At 40.4% G+C, this 25,764-nt stretch overlaps 1 protein-coding gene across 5 annotated transcripts in view; it reads right to left on the reverse strand.

The window, feature by feature from the left end:
• scube2 (signal peptide, CUB domain, EGF-like 2) overlaps positions 1 to 25,764 on the reverse strand; it is a 159,575-nt gene that overhangs the window by 50,360 nt on the left and 83,451 nt on the right. For 4 of the 5 annotated variants that reach the window (XM_043705873.2, XM_087996162.1, XM_043705871.2 and 1 more), the window contains 5 exons: positions 23,816 to 23,938; positions 20,783 to 20,899; positions 13,071 to 13,193; positions 12,427 to 12,543; positions 9,046 to 9,120 (listed from right to left, as the gene is read on the reverse strand). In XM_043705873.2, coding sequence (XP_043561808.1) covers positions 9,046 to 9,120; positions 12,427 to 12,543; positions 13,071 to 13,193; positions 20,783 to 20,899; positions 23,816 to 23,938 — 555 coding nt within the window. The remainder of the gene's footprint in view (positions 1 to 9,045; positions 9,121 to 12,426; positions 12,544 to 13,070; positions 13,194 to 20,782; positions 20,900 to 23,815; positions 23,939 to 25,764) is intronic. The other variant, XM_043705878.2, reaches the window with a different exon arrangement.

A 25,764-nucleotide genomic window follows, 5' to 3' on the forward strand; every position in this document is an offset into this window, starting at 1 on the left:
AAATGTGCATCTCACTTAATGCCATTGTCTTGCCTTTTGCACAGTTATTTGAAAAGAAACAATCATTTCTCTTTGCATCCAGATTTTAGCCACTCACTTGTGTTTTTTTCTTCCCTCACGTCACTGTTTTAGACATTTTAATTACTTTAAATTAATGCCTTCTTATTTTCAATCCAGTTGTGAGTGGGAACATTATCTCCCTATTTACTCTGTCAGACACCTCATGTTTTTTGAAGAGGCCTATCAGATTTCCTCTCAATGTTCTCTTGTCCAAGAACAGCCCTAACTTCTCCAACTTATCTTCATAACTGAATTGCCTCATCCCTTGAACCATTATGTACTTTCTTCAACACCTTCACATCCTTGCTAAAATGCGATACCCAGAACTGGATGTAATACTCCCTCAATGGCCCAACTAAAATCCTATATAAGTTTAACATGACCTCCCTGCTCTTCCGTATGCTATGTTCTCATTAATAATGCCCAGAATACTACACACTATTAAGTTCTTTCTCAGCCTGTCCTGCCATCTTTAATAACTTATGCATATATACACCCAGGTCCCTCTGTTCCTGAACCTACTTTAGAGCTGTACGCAATGAATTGTATTTCTGTGCTCTTCCTATCAAAATGTATCACCTTGCATTTCTCTCAATTGTTATTCATCTGTCAACTATCCACCCACTCTACCAACCCTGATGTTTGAAGTTGTCCTCTTCACAATTTATAATCCTTCCAAGTTCTGAATCATTTATGAATTTTGAAATTGTGCTCTGTACATCAAAGTCTAGATCATTAACATCCTTTTTGATATTATCTTCTGGCTACAGCACCCTGCCAAGTTAAACCCTCCCCAGTAGAATTAGCAAAATACTCCACTAGGATTTCAATTCTTCTATTCATGTGCAAACCAGCTGTCTGGTACAGGTTCCATCTTCTCCAGAGTTGGTCCCAATGTCCCAAGAATTTAAAGTTCACTCTCCTGCATAAACTTTCCAGTCATCCATTTGTCTGCTTTATCCTCCTCTATGTACTCATGCATGTGGTACTGGGAATAATCCAAATAATACAACTGTTGAAATCCTACCTGCAACTTCTGTGTACCTCCACAAATTCTGACTGCAGCTCCACATCCCTTTTTCACCTATGCTATTGGGTCCCATTGTGGGCCATTACAATTGGCTACTCACCCTCGTTCAAAGTGCTCTGTAGCAGCTCGGTGATGTCAGTGACTATCACTCACCTCAGTATTAAATACTAGTTGATGAGCAAGGTGCATTTGGCAACTCCTATATTGCCTGCCTATTCATTTTGACTATCTGAAGTTCACCCATTTCCTCTCATGCTACATAGTGATCACATTATACACATGCTACTCCCACAGCAATTAGCTTCACAATGCATCCCACAGTGACACCAGACACTGCTGAAGTTCTAAAATCCAGACCTTAAGTTGCTGCAACTGATGACACTTGGAACATAAATAGTTAAATGTTGGGAAATGTCCTGGATTTCCCAGTATAGCAAAGAATATATATTATCGAATTGAAATAACTCTGCTATTCTTTATATATTAGTTAACTTTGCTACTGCTAATAAAATACCTTTAATAATACTAATAAACTTGGTAACTATTAATTAACATTTACTAGTACTGATAATTCCAAATATTATTTAATACACTTTACTAGTTGCAATAAACCCTTACGCACCAAATTCCAGTGGGAACAAAATTCAGTATTCACTCAATTTAAGTATTCACACAGTCTTAGTTTCCTAAATGTGTGCCCCTTATTGTCTGTGCAATGTGAAAAACATTCTGCTACAATAGTTAGCATCAACTGAACCAGTTACTTTCAGTTGATTTACATAAAACTGCCACAACCAGGTAGCCACTGCTTCCTCACATCCACTATCGTTTAACTGACATGAAGGTCATTTGTTCTATGTTAGAGTCTGATTCTTAATCTACATTTAAACTTAATGACAACATACCAAAATTTATCACATTCACTAATTTGCTTAGTCTATGGTTCACTGAGACACAGTCTCCTGACTCTCTGTCTCTTTTTGCAATGAAATTGGAGTATAAAAGTAAAAATTTCTTCCTACAATTATGGAGGGCATTAACAAGGTCACACTTGGAATATTATGTGCAATTTCAGTCTCTAGGGAAGGAATTAACTGTCCTTCTGTGACTGCAACAAGTGCTAACTCATCTGAGTCCTGAGCTGAGGGGATTGTCCTTGCGGAGAGATTAGTTAGATGAGGTCTATATTCCTCAGTGTTCAAAAGAAGTAAAGGCAGTTTAATTAAAACATATACACCATTAATAAGTTTATCAAGGTAGATGCTGATAAAATATTTCCCTTAATCGAGAAATCTGCAACACAATGTCACAGGATAAAGTGTTTGTCATTTAGGACTGAGATAAGGTGATATTTCTCCACTAAAAAGGTTGTGAATCTTTGGAATCTCCACTCTGAAGAGCTGCAAATGCTTAGACATTGAGAATATTCAAGACAAAGGTGAATTCTGAGTCATACAGGAATTATGGGTGTAGTGATTGTAACAAGGCCAGTCAGGTGGACCTCATAGAATATGAGTTCCCTGATTGGGGCTGTTAACCTGATCCAATCAGGAAGCCATGTCTGACAGATAAAACAGAAGTATCAGAGGCTCTGCTCACTCTGAAAGCTGGCTTTGAGTTAGCCAGACCAGTGTCAACCGCTGTTCACGTGTAAGTAAAGGGTGACTTAGTGATGGGATACTGTTCTCTATGGTTTATTTCAATGGTGATGAGAGAAAATATACGCTCCTAAAGAAATTCATTCACAACAGTTGTCTTTGAGTTCATAAGCATTTCTGACATCATGCCATTATTTGGGAAACATGACTTGTTCAATCCTGCCATCGTATGTGGACTTCCCAGTATGAGGAAAGAATACATTGGGGCAGATGAAAAGCAACGAATAATTCTCCTGACAGCTTGTGGATCCATAGCTTTTTTAGTTATTAGGAGCCTAACATTTCCTGAGGCACCAGATACTAAATTATTTCAAGAGTTGATGGATTTAGTGAAGGAGTATTATGATCCCAAGTATTCTTGAATTCTGAGATGCTGTTGGTTTTACTTGGCAGTTCGACAACCAGATGAATCCATGTCAGATTTTTGACGAGGTTAAAACGACTGGCAGAAGCATGTGACTCTTTGGTTTAACCCTTAATGAGATGCTGAGACACCATTTGGTATGTGGGATTAATGATGTAACCATGCAAAACTGCCTGTTAGCTGAAGCTCAGCTGGACTTCAAACGGGCATTGGAGCTGGCTTCACCACTAGAAAATCCAGCATGTGGAGCATGGGAGCTACAGGTTATCCCAATGAAAGTGGACAGCCTCGCCAAGGTGACCAAGCTGGGGAAAACATCACTACAGTGAAGGTAATTTCATAACCTCAGGACATTTCCTAAACAGAAGGACTCTAGGTCAGCCCACAGCAAAATTCCAAAACAAAGCCAAGCCTCAGCCAAATGGTTAAAATTTTCTTCAGGGCCAGCAAGCTATTGGAATTGCTGCTGGTATGTGGACTCAGGACAGCAAAACGTTTGCCATGAGCCTGAAATGAGTAGGAGAACTCATAAGCTGGTATCTAGGAGAGTGCACACCCTGAAAGCCCACCTACATCTGGCTTGGAACAGTTAAATTGCTCAGCAACATCCAAATCAGAACCAAAAATAAGCAATGGTTAAATGGTCATCTGGTTCTAATAAAGGTTGATATTGGTGCAGCTGTGTCAGTGATTGCAGAAACAGTCTTTAACAAAATTCTGGTCTCCGTCTTTTACTTTTGTGTAAGAACTCAGCTAGACTAAGAACCCATAGCAGGGAACCATTAACAGATTAAGGGGACAACTTTAGTTCTGATCTTGTATGAGAAGCAGCTGGTTCAGTTACCACTAATTGTAGTAAAAAGCTCAGGCCCAAGCCTCATGGGGTGAACTTGGTTGAGAAAGATTCACCTTAATTAGAGTCATAGAGATGTACAGCATGGAAACAGACCCTTCGGTCCAATCCGTCCATGCCGACCAGATAGAAAATGGCTGCCTCAGTGAAGTCCTCATGAAATACCTGGAAGTTTTTCAGGAAGGTCCAGAGACTATCACAGGGACCAAGGTGACCTTGTGTATTAACCAGGAAGCAATTCCATGAATCTGCAAGTCTTGACCAGTGCCATTTGCTTTACATGCAAAAGTAGAGACAGAAATCAGAAGGCTGGAAAGCTAAGGAAGCATTGTACCAGTACAATGTGGGGAATGGACAACACCGGTTATACGGATTATGAAGCCTAATGGGTTGGTTCACCTTTGTGGGGATTTCAAACAAACATTAAACTGCTTCTCGCAGTTGGATAAATACCCAATCCCTCTCTCAGAGGACTTATACGCAAAGCCAGCAGGGAGCCTGCCTTTTATGACGCTGGACATGAGCCATTTGTACATGCAATTACGGTTAAATGAGGATTCCCAGAAATATGCTACAATTAATACCCATAAGGGTTCGTACCAAAATACAACACTTGCCATTTGGGGTAGTTTCAATCTGCCATTTTTCAGCGGAGGAAGGAGAACATTTTTACAAGATCTACCCAAGATTCCCATTTATCTGGATGCCACGCTACTAACAGGTAAGATCAGTAATGATCAGTAATGACATAGTCCTTAGATGTTTCTGCCAGTCAGGTGTATGACTTAGAAGGGAAAAGTGTGTTTTCCAGGCACCCAAAGTGACCTTGGTAAACTGGTCCAATCAAGGAACCCTGGATGATAGATAAAGACAGGAGTGTCAGACATTCTGTCACTCTGAGAGCTGGCTCTGAGGAAGCTGGACCAGTGTCAAGTGTAAATAAAGGGTAACTTGGTGACAAGATACTGGCCTCTGTGAAGTTATTTCAATGGGTATAATGAGTAGCTGCAGCTGAGGTCCAACAGCAGTCGTGATTAGATTAGATTAGATTACTTAGTGTGGAAACAGGCCCTTCGGCCCAACAAGTCCACACCGCCCCGTCTAAGCGCAACCCACACATAGCCCTACATTTACCCCTTACCTAACACTACGGGCAATTTAGCATGGCCAATTCACCTGATCTGCACATCTTTGGACTGTGGGAAGAAACCGGAGCACCCGGAGGAAATCCACGCAGACATGGGGAGAACGTGCAAACTCCACACAGTCAGTCGCCTGAGGCAGGAATTGAACCCGGGTCTCTGGCGCTGTGAGGCCGCAGTGCTAACCACTGTGCCACCGTGCCTGATCTTTTTGAATGTCAGAGTTTAAAAGGTCAAATGGCCCACTCCAACTTTTGTTTCTTATGCTGTTATATTCCAGGGCTTGTCATTCAGGTCCCAGAGCTTCTGTAGAGAACACTGACCTGTTTCAGGTTTCTAATAATTGTAAGTTACTTTGTGAAAATCCATAAAGTCTGAGGCAAGCATAATTGTAACGAATGGCTAGTGCTATTGCTTGCTGCTGACCTCAAACTATGACCTAATAATGTTGTGCCTCTACCTGATCTGTGCTATATTCTCTAACTTTAACACAGGCTACAAATGGGAAATTAGAACCTCGTCAGGTTTCTGGCCACTGGAAAACATTCAGATGTTGGTTGATAGAGGATAGGATCATAGTTGCTCTTAATGGTCTCCCAGTCCAAGAACCTGCCAACACTTGTTGCCAAGCTACACAAGAAGAATGGGCTTTAAATTTATAATTGAAATGTATCTCTGTAAAAACCTTTTATATCAAAGATTTTAAAAAAGGAAACAAAAAAAACAAAAACAAAAATAAAACAACACATATGGACCAAATATTGAACTACAGAAGCAATCAGCCCAACATCCACAAATGAAGCTGCATTAGAACATTATTCCAATCAGCCACCACGCACTGCAGCACACAGGAACTACGCAGAGCAGAGGAAAATCACCTATACAGTGTATTAAAAAAAAAAGGGTACCCAATGAACACAGTCTGCCAATTTCTGAGCAACAAACTCAAACAAGCAGACATACATCCAGAAACCCTAGCCACTCTCCCCTACATCAAAGACATCTCAGAAATGACTGCCAGACTACTCAGACCCCTTGGCATCATGGTAGCCCACAAACCCACTAACACACTAAAACAGCAGCTAATGAATTGAAAGACCTATACAGACAAGCAAAACTAATGTCATTTACAAAATACCTTGCAAGAACTGTAACAAACACTACATTGGACAAACAGGCAGAAAACTAGCCACCAGGATATAGGGACATCAACTAGCCACAAAACAACATGACCCACTCTCACTGGTATCCTTACATACGGATGAGGAAGGACACCACTTCGACTGGGACAACACATCCATCCTAGGACAAGCCAAACAGGGACACACATGAGAATTCCTAGAAGCATGGCAGTCCAATTGGAACTCTGTTAACAAACACATTGACTTGGATCCCATTTACCACCCCTGAGAAAAAGAACAGGAAATAACATCGCCCAAAGGAAATGATATCACCAACCCTAGGAAATGTAAACATATAAATAGAAAGCGAGTTATACCACCAGTACTTCATTCAGAGGCTCACTGAAGATGTTACCTAGTATGGTGACGAAACGTCTGAAAATGAACCTTCCAGCTCAGTGAGCATACATTCACAAAAACACATTCCAAAAATAATGTTTTTTTGGATTCGCATAAAAATAAATGATTAAATTTTGCTATTAAAATTTGAACTTTATAAACAAGTTTCTCCATTTTATCAAACCTAATTTGGTAATTTAAACAATAATATGATTTACAAGTTTGATTTAAACTGAACATTCACACAGGATTCTAATTACATGACAGTCCCTAATGTTTAAATTAAATGTTCCTGTTTTTCTGATGATTTGACATTGTTTAACCTTGCTACCTGAAGACACTACTGCGGGGTTGCGTGCTTTTCTGACCGACAAAGAGATCCATTTTGTAACCTTAACAAAAAACACATTAGTTGCGTATAGCAACTCGGGACATGCTCAACATGCTTCAGATACATTATTAAAATACTAGTTATTTCAGGTGTCAAATGTTCTACCTTTTATTAGTTGGCCTCACATCTGAATTCCAACAGTTACAAGTCAGGACTGAAGGTGTGGGACCTGAATTGTACGTTTGCTGTATGTCCAGTAACATTCAAACTGACATGTATTTTGAAGAAGGAAACTTTGACTTGTTTAGCACAGCAGTTGGTCATTGAACAAAACACAGTTACTAAATCTTACAGGTCTCACTGATGTTTAAATCTCTGATCACAGCATGGCTGCTGAATTGGTGATATTGTGAAATTGAGATCTTAATTTATTTTCTATGATATGAATACTCTGCAATTGCATCCTTCAATATATTTGTCTGAGCAAAATCTGCTCATATGGAATCCAGTTTGGTGAATTGCATTTCCAATAAGCAAATTTAAATGAGAAGAAATAGATGATGTTATTGTGCATGTGCTGATAATACTCATGCTCACACACGTTTGAACAGTTTAACCTTAGTGATTGGTAAAATAATGATGAAAAACAAGGTATGCAAGTGGTTTTGATTGGCGTGTGCACTTCATTTTGATGGTTATGGCTTGTTGGTGCTGGCTAAAATGATACATATGGGTGAAAACATCACAATTGTGAAATAGAAATAACATTTTTGTGGAGAGAGAATTAATCGCAATAACTCCTTAGGCTTAGCAGAAGGACATAACAGGCAGATCCCTGAGGCATTCATAGCAAAGAACAAAAAATATCCTACTCTGTTCTGAATGGAGAACAGAGGATGGATCTGCTGGGTCTTGTTGCATGAACCAACCACTCAGCAATCATTCTAAAGAAGTTGAAATATCGCTCACAACTGCTGGACAGAAAGATAACAGCTGCACAAAGGTATGATGATAATCTCATGCTTGAATGACAAACACTGGTGAAACAGAAATCCTCCAAAGTTTCACACCAAATTGTAGAAGACGTTTAAGTATATATAAAGTGCATGGACTTTTAACTGCATTTTATAACTGACATTTTGCACTGAAAATGGTGCACGAAGCTAAGATTGCTTCACTGTTTCATGTGTGGTTAGTTAGTGATTTCTATTGGACTATACTACTCTGTAATACTACCAACCTAACTCTCCAGTTACAATTAATTATTAAAAGGTTGTCAATAGTTTTCAAATAACAATACAACTGAAATCCATTCAGACCAGCAAATTTCCTGTGGCATTGGTCATGGTCTGTTATAATAATTAGCTGCTAAATTGCAATCTGACTTCTCCCTTTACAACCACTGCTCAACTATTCACTGAAGGGAAGTAATTGGAGCTGCTTGTAAACTCAGCAAGCTGGATTTTTGCTTTGGAGTTGATACCCCTGCAGTGGGTGCATTTCCAGATCCCAAACTCCAGCTGACATGACCTTTTACAAACTGGCCAATTAGTGATGTCTTACCTAGAGAACCATTAAGAGGATAATAAGAGAGGGATTTTAAAATGCCATCGAAGAACTGTCCATGGTCTACTGCCAGGATGCTTTCTCCATACCTCAGCCATGTTTGGCTCCTATGGGAAAAATTCCAGTCAGCCTGAAACCACCTTAATTCCCCCAAAACACCATTTGTGGGTTAGTAGCTCTTACCATCCACCCACACGCTTGAATCCATGTTTATGAAAATGGATTGGAACCAGGAACACATGGGCAAACTGGAATGTCAGTCTGACAGCAAGCACATGGAAGCAACATTACCTGCAAGTTCCCTCCAAGTTACAACTATCCTGACAAGTAAATGTATCATCATTCTTTTATCTTTGGTGGATCAAAATCCTCAAGCCATCTACAAACCAGCACTGTTATACCCACATTACACTGACAATGTTATAATAAATAATATTATTTTCAGTAATTCCATAATAAGGAATATCAAAATAGGTCTTCAAAGGAACAAATTATAATTTATAAATTCTTCTTTCACTCACCCGTACAATGTGGAATATCTAAATGCTGACATTGAGAAGATACACCACATCTAATTGTGTAAGAATCTTCAGATTCTGTCAAATTTAACACATTAAAGAAAATTAGTTCAATTGATAAAACTCTCAAGCAACTTCATAACATAAAATCAGTAGATAATCCTTGACTTTATATTTATGCATATGAAACACTATTGACAAATATCTAAAAATAATCAGAACTTGTTAACATAAAAAAGGCATTAATTATGGAGAAATGTGGACTCAACCTCAGTGATAGCAAATACAAACACAATGAGAAAAACATGGGTTTTGAAATAACTCCACAGAGGCCAGTATCCCATCAGCAAGTCACCCTTTATTTACACCTGGAAAATCCTTGACACTGATCCAGCTCCGAGTCAGCTCCCACAGTCAGATTGTCTGACACTCCTGCTTTTATCTAAGCCAAGGCTCCCTTGACTGGAACAGGTTAATAACCACAATCAGGGAATTCATATTTTTGAGGTCCACCTGGCTGACCTCATTACAATCACAACATGCCTCCCCCTCTGAATCGAATGGCATGGACGGGATTTACATGCATTTGGAAAGGCAAGGACTGATTAGGAATAGTCAAATGGCATTGTGCATGGAAAGTCATGTCTCACTTACTTGATTGAGTTTTTTTAAGAGGTGACAAAGAAGATTGATAAAGGCAGGATGGTTGATGTTACCTATATGGACTTCAGCAAAGCATTCAATGAGGCTCTGCATGGTAGACTGGTTAGTAAGGTTAAATAAGATGGGATGCAGGGGGAACTAATCAACTGGATACAAAATTTGCTGGAAGAAACAAAACAAGGAGTGGTGGTAGAGTGTTGCGTTTTGGACTGGAGGCCTGTGACAAGCGACGTACCACAATGATTGGTGCTGGGTGCACTGCTTTTTGTTATTTAAATAATTTTCATCATTTGGATGTGAACACAGGGGGAACGGTTAGTAAGTTTGCTAGATGACACTAAAATGGGTGGTGTAGTGGACAGTGAAGACTATTATCTCAGAGTACAAAAGGATTTTGATCAGATGGGCCAATCAGCCACGGAGTGGCAAATGGAGTTTAATTTAGATAAGTGTGAGGTGCTGCACTTTGGCAAACCAGGGCAAGACTTATACAATTAATGGGGAGTGTTTCTGAAAAAAAAAAGAGAGGCGTGGGGTGCAGATGCAATATTCCTGAAATGTGGAGTCACAGGTAGACAGGGTTATGAATAAGGCATTTGGCACATTTGCCTTCATTGGTCAGAACGCTGAGTATCGAAGTACGGAAGTAATGTTGCAGCTGTACAGACCATTGGATAGACCACTTTTTAGAATACTGTGAACAATTCTGATCGCCCTTCTACAGGAGGGATATTGTTAAACTTGAGAGGGTGCAGAAGGGGTGAGTTATTGAGAGAGGCTGTATAGGCTGGGGCTGTTTTCTCCCTGGAGCACCGGAAGCTGAGGGGTGACCTTATAGAGGTTTATAAGATCATGAGGGGCATGAATAAGGTGAATACCAAGTTCTTTTTCCTAGGGTTGGGGAATCCAAAATAAGAGGGTACAGGTTTAAGGTGACAGAGGAAAGATTTAAAAAGGATTTAAGGGGTAACTTGTTGACACAGAGGTTGGTATGTGCATGGAACAAGCTGCCAGAGAAAGTGGAGGAAGAGAGTACAATTACAACATTTAAAAGGCATTTGGTTAGGTATATGAACAGGAAGGGTTGAGAGAGATATGGGCCAAATGCTGGCAAATGATTGGGTTGTCTGGTCAGTGCAGACAAATTGGACCAAAGGATCTGTTTTTGTACTGCGTGACTCTAAATGATATGACTGCCAGCTTGTCACTTGACAACTGGCAAACTGACAAGCGAAAGAACAGCAAAGGAAAACAGAAAGATCTTAAACTGTATTATCAGATTAATTTACTCAATAAAGTCTACATTGTACAAAATCAAAAGGCTATCTGTGTGAGATCCAGAGCTAACCATTTAAATGATGGCTTTCATTTGTTGGAGGAGAACTCAGCCATCTGTTTAGCTACTTGAAAGCTTTGACAGATGTTCAATCTTTTAATTACCTTCAAATGTACTGATGGATTTCATGTTGCAAAGTTGGTTTGCACAGCTGTCCAGGAGAATAGATTTGTTGGCTTGGCTGGCTTCCAAAATACTAAGGAATTCTGTACAACAAGTTTGTCTGAACAGTTGTATTGAGAAATGAGCATTTGATGGCTTTGACAGATTTACAAGTGTGTGAAGAGCATATGAATGGTTTTTCAAATGCTTGTTCATCTGATGTTTGTTTATTTGGACAGATGCATACAAAGTAGATAGCAAGTGACTGTATTAAGGGGTTTATGGAGGTAAATGAACAGGGTAGGGGATTGAGGTAAGGAGGGGTTAAAGATCAGGTAAAGGGACATGAAGGATGGTGGGGACATTAAGCCAGCGTTTCTGTGAATAAAAGCAGCTATTTTAACCTGCTGCCTCAGCCCATGTCTGATTCCAGGCCAGCTCACGTTCCAGATATACAGGTACAGAGGCCTGATCTTGACATCAGGAAATTCACAACTCCTGATTTCCAATTCCTTGATGAAAATCCAGTCTTTCATGAATCATCATAATCATGCAGCAAAATAGATTATTTTGTTTTCTTTAAAGCAAAATGTATTCCATGCTGTATTTAAGAGTGGCAGTCTGGTGCAGATTTATTAACACAGTAGAAAATGGGTACATCAGAAAAATGAGCATTTTAATAAGATTGTCCAATCTTCCATCCACGAGTAATTTGATTTAATATCACTAATAATTACTGAAAAACTATATTGAAACATTTTATAGTTTTGTTACCATAAATAAAGCAATTTATGAACAAACGAACATTTAAAACATATCTGCGCATCTTTGAAAATTATTACAGTTGGCAGTTGGCAGCATATAAATTTGACTTGAGAGTTTTAAGTTTTAAGGATTTTCCAGGCATTACGAACCTGCATAAAAGATAAATGAAATGAAAATGCTAATGGTTTAGAGCGTAATTCATTTACAATTAAAATGTATAATTCGTCTTACTGGTTCAGCTAATTTTGTGCTGATTTTGCCAATATTACTGGCAGTCCTCAACAAAAGCTCTAGCCTCTGTCTAACTCTGATTAACATCTTATTATCCCTCCTTACATGACTATTACACTAGAGTTATGAAATTTTCAAAACTGCTTTCTATATGGCACAAACTAGCCATCTACCCTCAGTAGTCAGTTGACCTGATAATTGAAAAATATTTTGAGAAGGTGAAGTATGTTGAACTTAAACTATATTGAATAGTGAAAAAAAAACTTGTAACTTATTATTAAACTCACCAGCAGCAAAGTACACATTTGATGGGCAGCTCAGAGAGCACATATCAGCTCCACCTCTTTTACTGCAGTTAAGCAGGGCTTTGGCTGACACTTTAGTTGGTGGGAGCTTCTCTGCTTCTAAAGAGGATAAAAATATGACACACTCATGGAAAAAAAATTAATTGCATGGTTATGACAATTCTGTTTCAACACAAACTTAATACTGCATCCAGATTACGTGAAGAAATATGGTGACAAAATTCATCTTATTTCAACCATCTTCTGCTGCCCAGTAAAGTCAACAAAAAGTAAACTGTAAAGGTTATGAAAATGTAGTGAACACATCATACCATGAACAAACAGTCCAATACATATTTCAAAGGGAAAATACCAAATGCTAAAGAAAGAATAAAACACTCAGGATAATTGTTGAGAAATGAAGATCACAAGGAAATTAGTGAAAAGTATCTCCTGTTCTCCTCTTGCTACAAGTACTAAACAGATAATAAAAATTACATTAAAAATAAGCATGTTTACAAACTGGAGGATCCACAAATTGGAGGAACAGGTCTGTTTACCTAGCTGTGAATAATCAGGGTCTTCCAAACTTAACAATTTGGTAAATGAAAATGCACAGCAATAATCAGCTTCATACGGTTTCTTACCAACACAGTCTTTCTTGTTCCAGTGTAGTTTATAGCCTGGCTGACAATGGCACTTGTAACTTCCGACTGAGTTCATGCATCTGTGCTCACAACCTCCATTGTTTATGCTACACTCGTCAACATCTAAAAATCAAGAACAATGTACTTTCAATCACAAGGGGGAAACTACAATTTTACAACGGCAAAATACAGTTTTATACATGATCTTTTGATGGTTCAAAATGAAAATCACCACATTGCTACGATGGTGAAGTTTAAAGGCATATCGTGATCTCACATGGAGTGGAGATGGGCTGAACTTTCCAGTTCTTAGACAAGTGTTTTATTAAATGAGATTTGTGGTGCGTCATTCGCCGTGGCTCTCAGCAACTGTTCTCATGCAATTTTCAGCTCTTTAGCCCTTTAATTACGCGATTGGCCTCAATGATGTCCATTGTGTGGAACTGCAATGTGGAAGTGCTTGTCACTGCCAGAACTTTGCAATGTTCAAGCGGCTAGCACCATATTTAAACACCAGCTTCAGAAACTGCCTTTCATACTGGTGCTGTATCCTGCTGACTGGCAAAAGGAAACCACACCAATAGACCCAATAAGCCTGGACTGAGACAGTGACCCAGATCAGGGCAGTGTCCTGGATAAAACGCAATGCATCATAGCAGAGCAACAAGGTTCGTAATCTTCCGTGAACTGCAAGGACAAGTACCACCATCTCTCAGCTACCTCACACTCATAGTGCCACCATTCTCTCTAACTCTGCCACTGGACCCTCCTCTCACCAATGCTCAATGACTACAACTCTCACCATTACATGCATCGTGTCCACTCAGCTGCACTCACCCACGCCATCCTTCCAAATTATTAACACTTCGTACGCTTTCACAGCCCTCCTCCAATGATCCCCAGGATCACAGATTCTAGTCTTTAACCAATTTGATTCACTCCATGGGTTATCAAGAAATGGTTGGAAGCACTGGAAACTACAATGGCACAACATTCTGCAATAGTACTGAAGACTTGTAATCCACAACTTTCTGTTCCCCTAACTAAGTAGTTACAACACTGGCATCTACCCGACAATGTGCAAAATTGCCCAGGTACGTCCAATACACAAAACAGGACAGATCCAACCCAGCCAATGACTGCCCTGTCAGTCTATTCTCAATCCTCAGTAAAATGATGAGGGTGTCAGCAGGCAGTGCTATTGAGCAACAGCCTACTCAGTGTTGCCCAGTCTGCATTCCACCAGGGCTACTCAGCTCAATATCATTACTGCCTTGGTTCAAACATGGACAAAAGTGTTGAATCTTAGAGAGAAGGTGGGAGTGACAGCCCTTGACATCAAGGTTGCATTCGACTGAGTGTGGCATCAAGAAGCCCTCGCAAAACCGGTGAGAATCAAGGGGCAAACTCTCTGCTAGTTGAAGTCATACCTGACACATAGGAAGATGGTTGTGGTTATTGGAGGTCAGTCATCTCAACTCCAGGATATCCCTGTAGGTGTTCCTTAGGGTAGTATCCCAGGAGAAAGTGAGGACTGCAGATGCTGGAGGTCAGAGTCAATAGAAAATAAACAATAGGTGCAGGAGTAGGCCATTCTGCCCTTCGAGCCTGCACCACCATTCAATATGATCATGGCTGATCGTCCTTAATCAGTATCCTGTTCCTGCCTTATCTCCATAACCCTTGATTCCACTATCCTTGAGAGCTCTATCCAACTCTTCCTTAAATGAATCCAGAGACTGGGCCTCCACTGCCCTCTGGGGCATAGCATTCCACACAGTGTCAAAATGTGTGGTGATGGAAAAGCACAGCAGGACAGGCAGCATCTGAGGAGCAGGAGAGTTGATGTTTCGAGCATGAGCTCTTCGTCAGGAATCTTCATCAGTATCCTAGGCCCAATCATCTTCAGCTGCTTTGTCAATGACCTTCCCTCCATCAGAAGATCAGAAATGGGAATGTTCACCAATGTTCAGCAACATTCGCTACTTCAGTATCTGAAGTAGTCTATGTTCAAATGCAACAAGATCTAGAAAATATCCAGGCTTGGATTGAAGAGTGGCAAGTTAAATATGTGCTACACAAATGCCAGGGAATGATTATCTCCAATAAGAGACAATCTAAGAACCATCCGTTAACATTCAATGGGTTGGCAAACCTTAATCCTCCAATATCAAAATCCTGAGAGTTACCATTGACCAGAAACTCAACTGAACTCACCTATATATACATTGCCTACAAAAGCAGGTCAGAGGCTAACATTACTGCAGCAAGTAACTTACCGCCTGACTCCCCAAAGCTTGTCAATCATCCATAAGGCAAAAACTGGGAGGATGGTGGAATGCTCCTCACTTGCCTGGATGGGTGCAGCTCCAACAACATTCCAGGAGCTTGCCACCATCCAGGACAAAGCAACCTGCTTGATAGGCACGTCCACAAGCATCCACTCCCTCCACCACTGATGCTCAGGAGCAGCAGTGTACGTTACCTGCAAGATGAATTGCAGAAACAGCACCTTCTGGGCCCATGACGACTTCTGTCTAGAACGGCAAGGTCAGCAGACACATGGGAACACCACCATTTGCAAGTTTCACTCCAAGCCACTCACCAACCTGATTTGGAAATATGTTGCCATCCTCTTCACTGTCATTGAGTAATAATCCTGGAATTTTCTCCCTAACGGCATTATGGGTCTACCTACAACACGTGGTCTGCAGCACTTTAAGGTGTCAGCTCACTACCACCTTCTCAAGGGCAACTAGGATGAGCAATAAATGCTGGCCAGCTGCCACACCCATGTCTGACTGCAGCCAAGGCATTGTACTTTAAAGTGGACCACACTGAGGCTAAAAGTAATATGCAAGATTGTGCTAGTGCCTGACCTGCACACAGCTTCTACATGCACACATCTCTGAAGGTAAAGGTTCAACCCATCCATCAGCTTTTCAAGAGAGTGCACTGCCATTCAAGGCTATGAGGTGTACACCCTGCCTTATAGCACAATGGTCTGTCATGAGAAGCTGAACATACGATATGTTGATCATACAGGATTCCCAAGCATTTCAGGCAAATTAGCAGTTTACTCGAACTCTGAAATGTTGAATGCTAATCAATGATGGAATAGCTCTTCTCAACCTATTGCCATCACAAGAGACTTCACTACACAACATTGGGATATCATACGCTGATTGAAGTCTTAAAATGACCTAACCATAGCACTGTGTGATATTAGTACACAGTCTCAATGTTGCCTTTTCCCTATCATGGGGACCCATAAAGTATAGATACTTGAAAACAGGATCACAAATTCCAAACATACAATCACGTGAATAAGAAAATATTGATTCAGTCATAACCAGGTCCATATCTCCTTTGCATTTAAGTAGGAGCTGCTTGCTATTTCAAGATGCATAATTAAAGGAAGCCGAAACTCAGCTCATTCGTCTGAGAAGCAAGCTTCAGTTAGGTTCTGGATTCTCATACTTCATGGTGCATAGCTCTATGATGATGTTTTAGGTGGCCCTCCTGATCAACATCCTGATCCTGTTCCTCCTCTTCAGAAGACTTCTTTGATCCCCCATTTCCTCTGCATCCAGGACATCCCCTTTGTTGGTTCCAGTTGTGAAACACCCAGCATGTTCCAATGATGCTTTCTGGGCTATATTGCAAGGCTTTGCTGAAGTAGTCTTAACATTGAAACCTCATCTTAAGGAGGCCTGCAGTCTGTTACACTATGTCCTGGTGGAAGCATGACTGGTGGGTACAGTCTATAACACCCTATACCTAGGGGAAGCCAGCAATGGTGGAGAAGCCCATTGCTCAGGCTCCTTGTCATGGGAGAAGAACATGAACATGAGTAAATGGCATCAGTGGCATCTGGATGCATTATGGGTCAAGGTTTGGAAGAAGCACATAGCTGCTTCTTGAAACAAGCCACAGACATAAAAAAGCAAGGTAGCTGTAATCTTGACAGCCACACTGATGAGATGGCCACCTCATCCTTCTATGTGCAAGCCCTTCTTCAGCAGATAACACAGTTTGGTGATGATGGCCTGGCGCATATTCTAGGTGGTAAAAACAATGACTGCAGATGCAGGAAACCAGATTCTGGATTAGTGGTGCTGGAAGAGCACAGCAGTTCAGGCAGCATCCGAGGACAGGCAAAATCCGAGGACAGGCAAAATCGACGTTTTGGGCAAAAGCCCTTCATCAGGAAGGGTTGAACCTTTACCTTCAGAGATGTGTGCATGTAGAAGCTGTGTGCAGGTCAGGCACTAGCACAATCTTACATATTACTTTTAGCCTCAGTGTGGTCCACTTTAAAGTACAATGCCTTGGCTGCAGTCAGACATGGGTGTGGCAGCTGGCCAGCATTTATTGCTCATCCTAGTTGCCCTTGAGAAGGTGGTAGTGAGCTGACACCTTAAAGTGCTGCAGACCACGTATTGTAGGTAGACCCATAATGCCGTTAGGGAGAAAATTCCAGGATTATTACTCAATGACAGTGAAGAGGATGGCAACATATTTCCAAGTCAGGATGGTGAGTGGCTTGGAGTGAAACTTGCAAATGGTGGTGTTCCCATGTGTCTGCTGACCTTGCCGTTCTAGACAGAAGTCGTCATGGGCCCAGAAGGTGCTGTTTCTGCAATTCATCTTGCAGGTAACGTACACTGCTGCTCCTGAGCATCAGTGGTAGAGGGAGTGGATGCTTGTGGACGTGCCTATCAAGCAGGTTGCTTTGTCCTGGATGGTGGCAAGCTCCTGGAATGTTGTTGGAGCTGCACCCATCCAGGCAAGTGAGGAGCATTCCACCATCCTCCCAGTTTTTGCCTTGTGGATGATTGACAAGCTTTGGGGAGTCAGGCGGTCAGGCGGTAAGTTACTTGCTGCAGTAATGTTAGCCTCTGACCTGCTTTTGTAGGCAATGTATATATAGGTGAGTTCAGTTGAGTTTCTGGTCAATGGTAACTCTCAGGATTTTGATATTGGAGGATTAAGGTTTGCCAACCCATTGAATGTTAACGGATGGTTCTTAGATTGTCTCTTATTGGAGATAATCATTCCCTGGCATTTGTGTAGCACAAATTTAACTTGCCACTCTTCAATCCAAGCCTGAATATTTTCTAGATCTTGTTGCATTTGAACATAGACTACTTCAGATACTGAAGTAGCAAATGTGCTCCTGTGCACAAAGTGACTTCGCAAAATTATGTAAGTGATTGATGTTCCGCACTTCCTAAGTGAAGTTCTGAAAGATTTAAGTGGTATGAGGGTTGGACCGAGAGCAAGTGTGATGGTGTAATGAAGCTGAACTCTCTATCAACTTGCGTGGATGAAGGATGTGGGGAGATAGAGTCAATAGAGCATGCAGGGATATTATGATGATGACAAAGTTGGATGAAGGCCCACAATGGGAAATGGTGAGCTGTCAGGTAACCACTCTGACTTTTGTGTTGGAAACTTGCACCGTTCTGTTTCTCAGAGGATAGAATTGGAAACTGCACAGAAATGAAGCAAATTGGGCGATTAATGAGATCTAAACACATTGAAACAAGGTAGTCACTAATCTTTAGTGAGGCTCTGAACTGGCATTAAGATGTTAAACGAAAATCAGAAAATGTTTCTAAACGGTGGAATTCTGATTTTTAAAAATTTTCCGCTAACTTCCGCTAACTCACCAATGCCCACGGCACTCAAAGGAATGGAAATTACTACCCTTGGTCTCAATATTCCTCAATTCAGGAGTGAATAATGTTCAGTCCAAGGTCCTGAAATTTATTTTCATTTGATGATTTTTGTTACAAAGTCTTCACTAATGAACTTCTGATGAGTACACGATGAGATTTAGTCATGCTGTTAAAATGGTTGCATAGCCAGCCTTAAATGTCTAATAGACAGATACATGAAGAGGACCCATTTTGTGAGGGACAATGGCCCGTGCCCATAGTTTAGTATGAGTTGCTTAAACTAGGATAAAGGAAGAGAAACAAGATAGGAAAAAAGACAAGGAAAATACTAAACTTCAGTGGCATAGAAGTAAGTGTTCTAACACATCATATGATATAACACCAACTCAACCCACAAAGGATGAATGATCTCAGCTGAATCACCCAGAAGAGTTCCAAGCTAGAGAGATAGGTGTTTTTGCACTGTAAAAAGCAAATCAGAGTAATGACTCCTCCTGCTAATTCTTGTATACCTATAATTTAATAATAGAACAATGTCAACCAACAAAATTATAGCCCATTCTCAGCCTGAGAAAACGCAGAGCACGGTTGACTTCAGGAAGGTGAGATGGGTAAAGTAACAACTTAATTTAATATAAACAATTAATCACAAACCCCCATGCCATTTCTGTACTTTTTCCTAACTTGTGCTTTAATTGTTAAAATGTTAGAACATAGAAAAATACAGCGCAGTACAGGCCCTTTGGCCCTCGATGTTGCGCCGATCCAAGCCCACCTAACCAATACTAACCCACTATCCTCCATATACCTATCCAATGCCCGCTTATATGCCCATAAAGAGGGAGAGTCCACCACTGCTACTGGCAGGGCATTCCATGAACTTATGACTCGCTGAGTGAAGAACCTACCCCTAACTTCAGTCCTATATCTACCCCCCCTTAATTTAAAGCTATGCCCCCTTGTAATACCCGACTTCATACGCGGAAAAAGGTTCACACTGTCAACCCTATCTAACCCCCTAATCATCTTGTACACCTCAATCAAGTCACCCCAAACCTTTTTTTCTCTAATGAAAACAGCCCCAAGTGTCTCAGTCTTTCCTCATATGATCTTCCTTCCATACCAGGCAACATCCTGGTAAACCTCCTCTGCACACGTTCCAGTGCCTCCACATCCTTCCTATAGTATGGCGACCAAAACTGCACACAATATTCCAGATGCGGCCGCACCAGAGTCTTATACAACTGCATCATGACCTCAGGACTCCGGAACTCAATTCCTCTACCAATAAAAGCCAGTACGCCATATGCCTTCCTCACCGCAATATTTACCTGGGTGGCAACTTTCAGAGATCTGTGTACATGGACACCAAGATCCCTCTGCTCATCCACACTACCAAGTATCCGACCATTAGCCCAGTACCCCATCTTTTTGTTATTCTTCCCAAAGTGAATCACCTCACACTTAGCTACATTGAATTCCATTTGCCACCTTTCTGCCCAGCTCTGCAGCTTCTCTATATCCTGCTGTAACCTGCCACATCCTTCCTCACTGTCAACAACTCCTCCGACTTTCGTATCATCCGCAAACTTGCTCACCCAACCTTCTAACCCCTCTTCCAGGTCATTGATAAAAATGACAAACAGCAATGGTCCCAAAACAGATCCTTGCGGAACACCGCTAGTAACTGCACTCCAAGATGAACCTTTACCATCAACTACTACCCTCTGTCTTCTTCCATCCAGCCAATTCCTAATCCAAACCTCCAACTCACCCTCAATGCCATACCTCCGTATAGATTGAAGTAGCCTACCATGGGGAACCTTATCAAACGCCTTACTAAAATCCATATATACCACATCTACCGCTTTCCCCTCATCAACCTCCTTCGTCACCTTTTCAAAGAATTCAATAAGGTTTGTGAGGCACGACCTGCCCTTCACAAAACCATGCTGACTATGTTGTAAAATATTGAAATGAAAATATGCATTCAGAAGAATATATTGTGAAATACTCATCTTAACATACCTCCACAATGAATCAGTCCATACAGAGTATATCCCTTTTTACAAACACATTCAAAATGTCCTGGGTAGTTGATACAAATGTGATCACATGCTCTTTCAAAGAAGCATTCATCAATATCTACAATTGAAAAAAAACATACTGTGGATATTAAAGTATTAATTAATTACTGATGAACCATAGAAACTAAAACAATAAAAGAGAAACTCAACATCCCTGGTCAGCTGTGTCAGTAAATGTTTCATATTATTTTATATTTAATGCGCCGAGGGTTTCACTGGCTAGGGCAACATTTATTGCCCATTCTAATTGCCCTGGAGAAGGTGGTGAAAAGTTACTTTCTTGAACCCCAAAATTCCACGTATTGTATGAATATTATGAAATATTACTGTGCCACTAATGTTTCCAACAAGTTCCTAAAATCCTTACACTGACACTTTGCTTTCACCTGAAAATGACAGCTCATGCGTTATAGATCTGATTATACTCATAAGTGGCTCTAGGCATGTTCAACATCTTACTGGTCTATGGGGATTAGCAAAACACAAACAGTATGAAATTGGTCACAGAAGGGACAGTGGAGAATTGGCTGCTCATTTCACAGCCTGCCTAATACGGTCATAGAGTGATAGAGATGTATAGTACAGAAACAGATTCATCAGTCCAACTCAATTGTACCAGCCTCCACCACTTCCTCTGGTAGCTCATTTTTATACATGCACCTTAGAAAGGTTGGCCCTTAGATCCTTTTGAAATCTTTCCCCTCTCACCCTCAACCTGTGTCCTCTAGTTCTGGACTCCCCGAGCCCAAGGAAAAGGACTTGCCTATTTACCATATCCATGCTCCTCATGATTTTATAAACCTCTGTAAGGTCACATCCCAGCCTCTACCACTCCAGGGAACCAGCCCCAGCCTATTCAGCCTTTCCCTCTACCTCAGACCTTCCAACTCTGGCAACGTCCTTGTAAACCTTTTCTGAACCCTTTCAAGTTTCACAACATCCTTCCTATAGCAGGGAGACTTGAATTTCAGATAGTAGTCCAGAAGTTGCTTAACCAATGTCCTGTACAGCCACAACATGACCTCCCAACTCCTGTACTCAATGCTCTTACCAATAAAGGCAAGTGTATCAAAAGCCTTTTTCACTATCCTCTTGACCACTTTCACGGAACAATGGACCAGCACTCCAAGGTCTCTTTGTTCAGCAACACTCCCCAAGATCTTACCATTTAGGTGTATAAGTCCTGCCTTGATTTGCCTTTCCAAAATGCAGCACCTCGCATTTATTTAAATTAAACTCCATCTGCCACTCCTCAGCCTACTGACGCATCTGATCAAATTCCTGTTATATGCTGAGGTAACTTTCATCACTGTCCACCACACCTCCAATTTTTGTGTCATCTGCAAACTTACTAACTATACCCCTTATGTTCACATCAAAATAATTTATATAAATGACAAGAAGCAGTGGACCCAGCACTGATCCTTGTGGCACACCATTGGTCACAGGCCTCCAGTCTGAAAAGCAACTGTCTGTCTTCTACTTTTGAGCCAGTTCTGTATCCAAATGGCTAGTTTCACTATATTCCATGTGATCTACCTGGGGAACATTACCGAACGCCTTACTGTATATAGATCATGTCCACTGCTATGCCCTCATCAATCCTCTTTGTTACTTCTTCAAAAAACTCAATCTAGTTACTGAGACACAGCTTCCTACACACAAAGCTATGTTGCTTTTTAAAATACATCAGTCTTGCCTTTTCAAATACATGTAAATCCTGTCCTTCAGGATTCCCTCCAACAACGTGCCCACCACCGATGTCAGGCTCACCAGTCTGTAGTTCCCTGGCTATTCCTTACCACTTATCTTAAATAGTGGCACCACAATAGCCAACTTCCCAGTGTTCTGGCACCTTACCTGTGGTTATCAATGACAAATATCTCAGCTATGGGCCTAGCAATCAGTTCCCTATCTTCCCACAGAGTTCTCGGGTACACCTGATCAGGTCCTGGGGATTTATCCAACTTTATGCATTTTAAGCCATTCAGCATCACCTCCTCTGTAATATGGTCATTTGTTTTATTTTATTATTTGTTTTATCAAAGACTTGCCATTATATGTCATGCAAAATAAACTGACAATACACATTTACACATTTTGGATTAATTCTTCCAAGACCAATTTCACCCTGTGAGACTTTTGATTAGGCCATTGGCTGATTTCAATAAACAAACAATTGCCCCAATTTTACTAATTACACTTTCCCATTCAAGCCGCAGTATTTTCAAAGATAAGCAAAATTTAATTTGTAGCTCCTGAAAACTCTGAGCAAATAGATCCATTAAAAAGGTGGCTGCCAGTTACTAACCTATTCTAGTCAACCAACAGTTCAGCTTCTTAAATTATATTGGCACTTATTTATAAATGATTACAATATGTCAGCAATTAATATTTATTGGCAATGTTTGTAGATTTACAGAATTAGTATGTATATAACTGACTTTAAAATTAATTTTGCAGACAACTCCTTTGCCTGTTGGTGATAAGCAAAGTTGAAGTAGTCTGTAATAATTTTTCAAGATGGAAGAATGTAGGACATTCAATAAATACAGATAAATTGAATCCAAGTATGGAATTTAAAGCTTCTATTAAGGAAAAAAAAACTTTTAAACCCAGGCTTAGCTGTTATATTGCAATTCATAAAAACAAATCATTATTTGAAATGTAAACTGTGTAAAGACCTTGCTTGAAAGGAGAATATTTTTACACAGTGTCACTTCAAAGCAGTGCTGCATAGATCATCATAGGCAGCACCGGGACTGCTACCTGTGAGGCAACCCTCAGAGATCAATGGAGATTCGTGCGCAGGTAGTATCTATAACTCTGGGGAATTAATGGTCTCAATTATCAAAGCATTGCAGCAACACTATGTAAGCAACATTTTAGCCACTTATCTGTAGATGAATATCCTTAATCTGTAAAACCTAAGCAACAAATATATTCATTGAATAATCCGAAACATTAAACCAACCTTGGCAGGTTCTTTCATCTGTTAAGAGTTTGTAACCTTTCTTGCAGCTGCAGCCAAAACTGCCAATAGTATTCTTGCAGAAGTGATCACAATCACCATTATTATTTAAGCATTCATCAATATCTGTAAAATAACAATTGTAGATCATTACTGCTTTTAAATTCCACATTTTTAAGTTACCTGAGAAAAGCTGTTTAAAGTGGTGCATTTTAAGAGGATGGATGGGCAAGCATATATAGATGAAATGGAGAAAAGCAGTAGAGACACCAAAGAACAGGAGATAGACTGAGGGGTCCAGGCATACAAATACTTGAAAATAGCAACAGAGGAACAGGAGTAGGCCATTCAACCCCTTGAGCCTGTTCTGCCATTCAATTAAATCGTGGCAGATCTGATAATCCTCTACTCCACCTTTTCTGCCTTTCCCCATAATCCTTGACTCCTTTACAGATTAATAATCTTAATGATCCAGCGTAGTCAGCCTTCTGTGGTGAGGAATTCCACAAATTCACAATCCACTGAGAGAAGAAATTCCTCCTCACCTCTGTTTTAAATGCGAGACTCCTTATTCTAAGATTATGTCCTCTGCCTAGATTACCCCAGAAAGCTAAACATCCTTTCTGCATCTAACCTATCAAGTTCTCAAGAATCTTAATGTTTAAATAAGAGCACCTCTCATTCTTATAAACTCTAAGGCCCAACCTACTCAACCTCTGCTCATAAGACAGTCCCTCAATACCTGGGATCAGCTTAATGAAATTTCTCTGGACTGCCTCCAGAGAAATTCTCTTGGATAAGGGGACCAAAATTGTTCATAGATCCCAGGTGTGGTCTAACTAGTTCCTTGTATAGTATTAACATGACCTCACTAATTTTAAATTCCATTCCCTTTAACTCAAAGACCAACAATCCGTTTGCCTTCCATATTACCTGCTGATCTTGTATGCTAGCCTTTTTTAGATTTATGCATGAGGACTCCCAAATTATCCAGTTATGAATTAGTCTTCAGAATGCTGACTTTATTTAATCTGTTCAAGTGTTCAAACACTCAGATTCATTGGATTTTTGAAATGAAAAGTTATCTAGTTACATTTTTCCCCCGAATTATTGGAAATGCATTTATAACTTGACATTTCAAAGGCGTAATTCCCAAATCTAGCTTTGGATATAATTATCCAAATGACTCATGTCTGGAATTCCCTCACCTATTTATTTTAATATCCTGGAGTGAAAACCATCAGGTCCAAGATATTTTTAATCTTAATTCCTCTCATTTTTTTCTATTATTGTGGTTTCTTGTATTTAGCTGAAACTTTATTGCTGGAACAGCACAGCAGGTCAGGCAGCATCTAGGGAACAGAAGATTCGACGTTTCGGGCACATGCCCTTCTTCAGGAATCTTGTATTTCCATATTTACAAATCAGATTTGTAGAATCATTTATTCATAAACAGACAAAAGGTTGAATTTGGAATCTCTATTAAAAGGCTGTGTCAGAAGGCAAATTACACATTTTAAAATGGAAGTAAATGATTTCTTTATATTCTTTCATGGGACATGGGCACTGCTGGCTGGCCAGCATTTACTGCCTGTCCTTAGTTACCCTTGATATGGTGGATGGTGAGTGATTTGGAAGGGAACTTGCAGGTGGTATGTTTTCATGGATCTGCTGCCCTTGTCCTTCTAGATAGAAGTAATCATGGGTTTGGAATGTGCTGTCTGAGGATCTTTGGTGAATTTCTGCAATGCATCTTGTAGATAGTGCACACTGCTGCTACTGAGCATTGGTGGTGGAAAGAGTGGATGCTTGTGGATGTGGTACCAATCAAGTGGGCTGCTTTGTCCTGAATAGTATCAAGCTTCTTGAGTGTTGTTAGAGCTGCACGCTTCTGGGGAAGTCAGAGTATTTCATTGCACTCCTGACTTGTGCTTATTGTTATCAAGGTGTAA

This window comes from Chiloscyllium plagiosum, unplaced genomic scaffold, assembly GCF_037043375.1.
Source record: "Chiloscyllium plagiosum isolate Xiang-an unplaced genomic scaffold, Cpla_swu_hap1 HiC_scaffold_18, whole genome shotgun sequence".
In the NCBI taxonomy this organism is placed as follows: Eukaryota; Metazoa; Chordata; class Chondrichthyes; order Orectolobiformes; family Hemiscylliidae; genus Chiloscyllium; species Chiloscyllium plagiosum.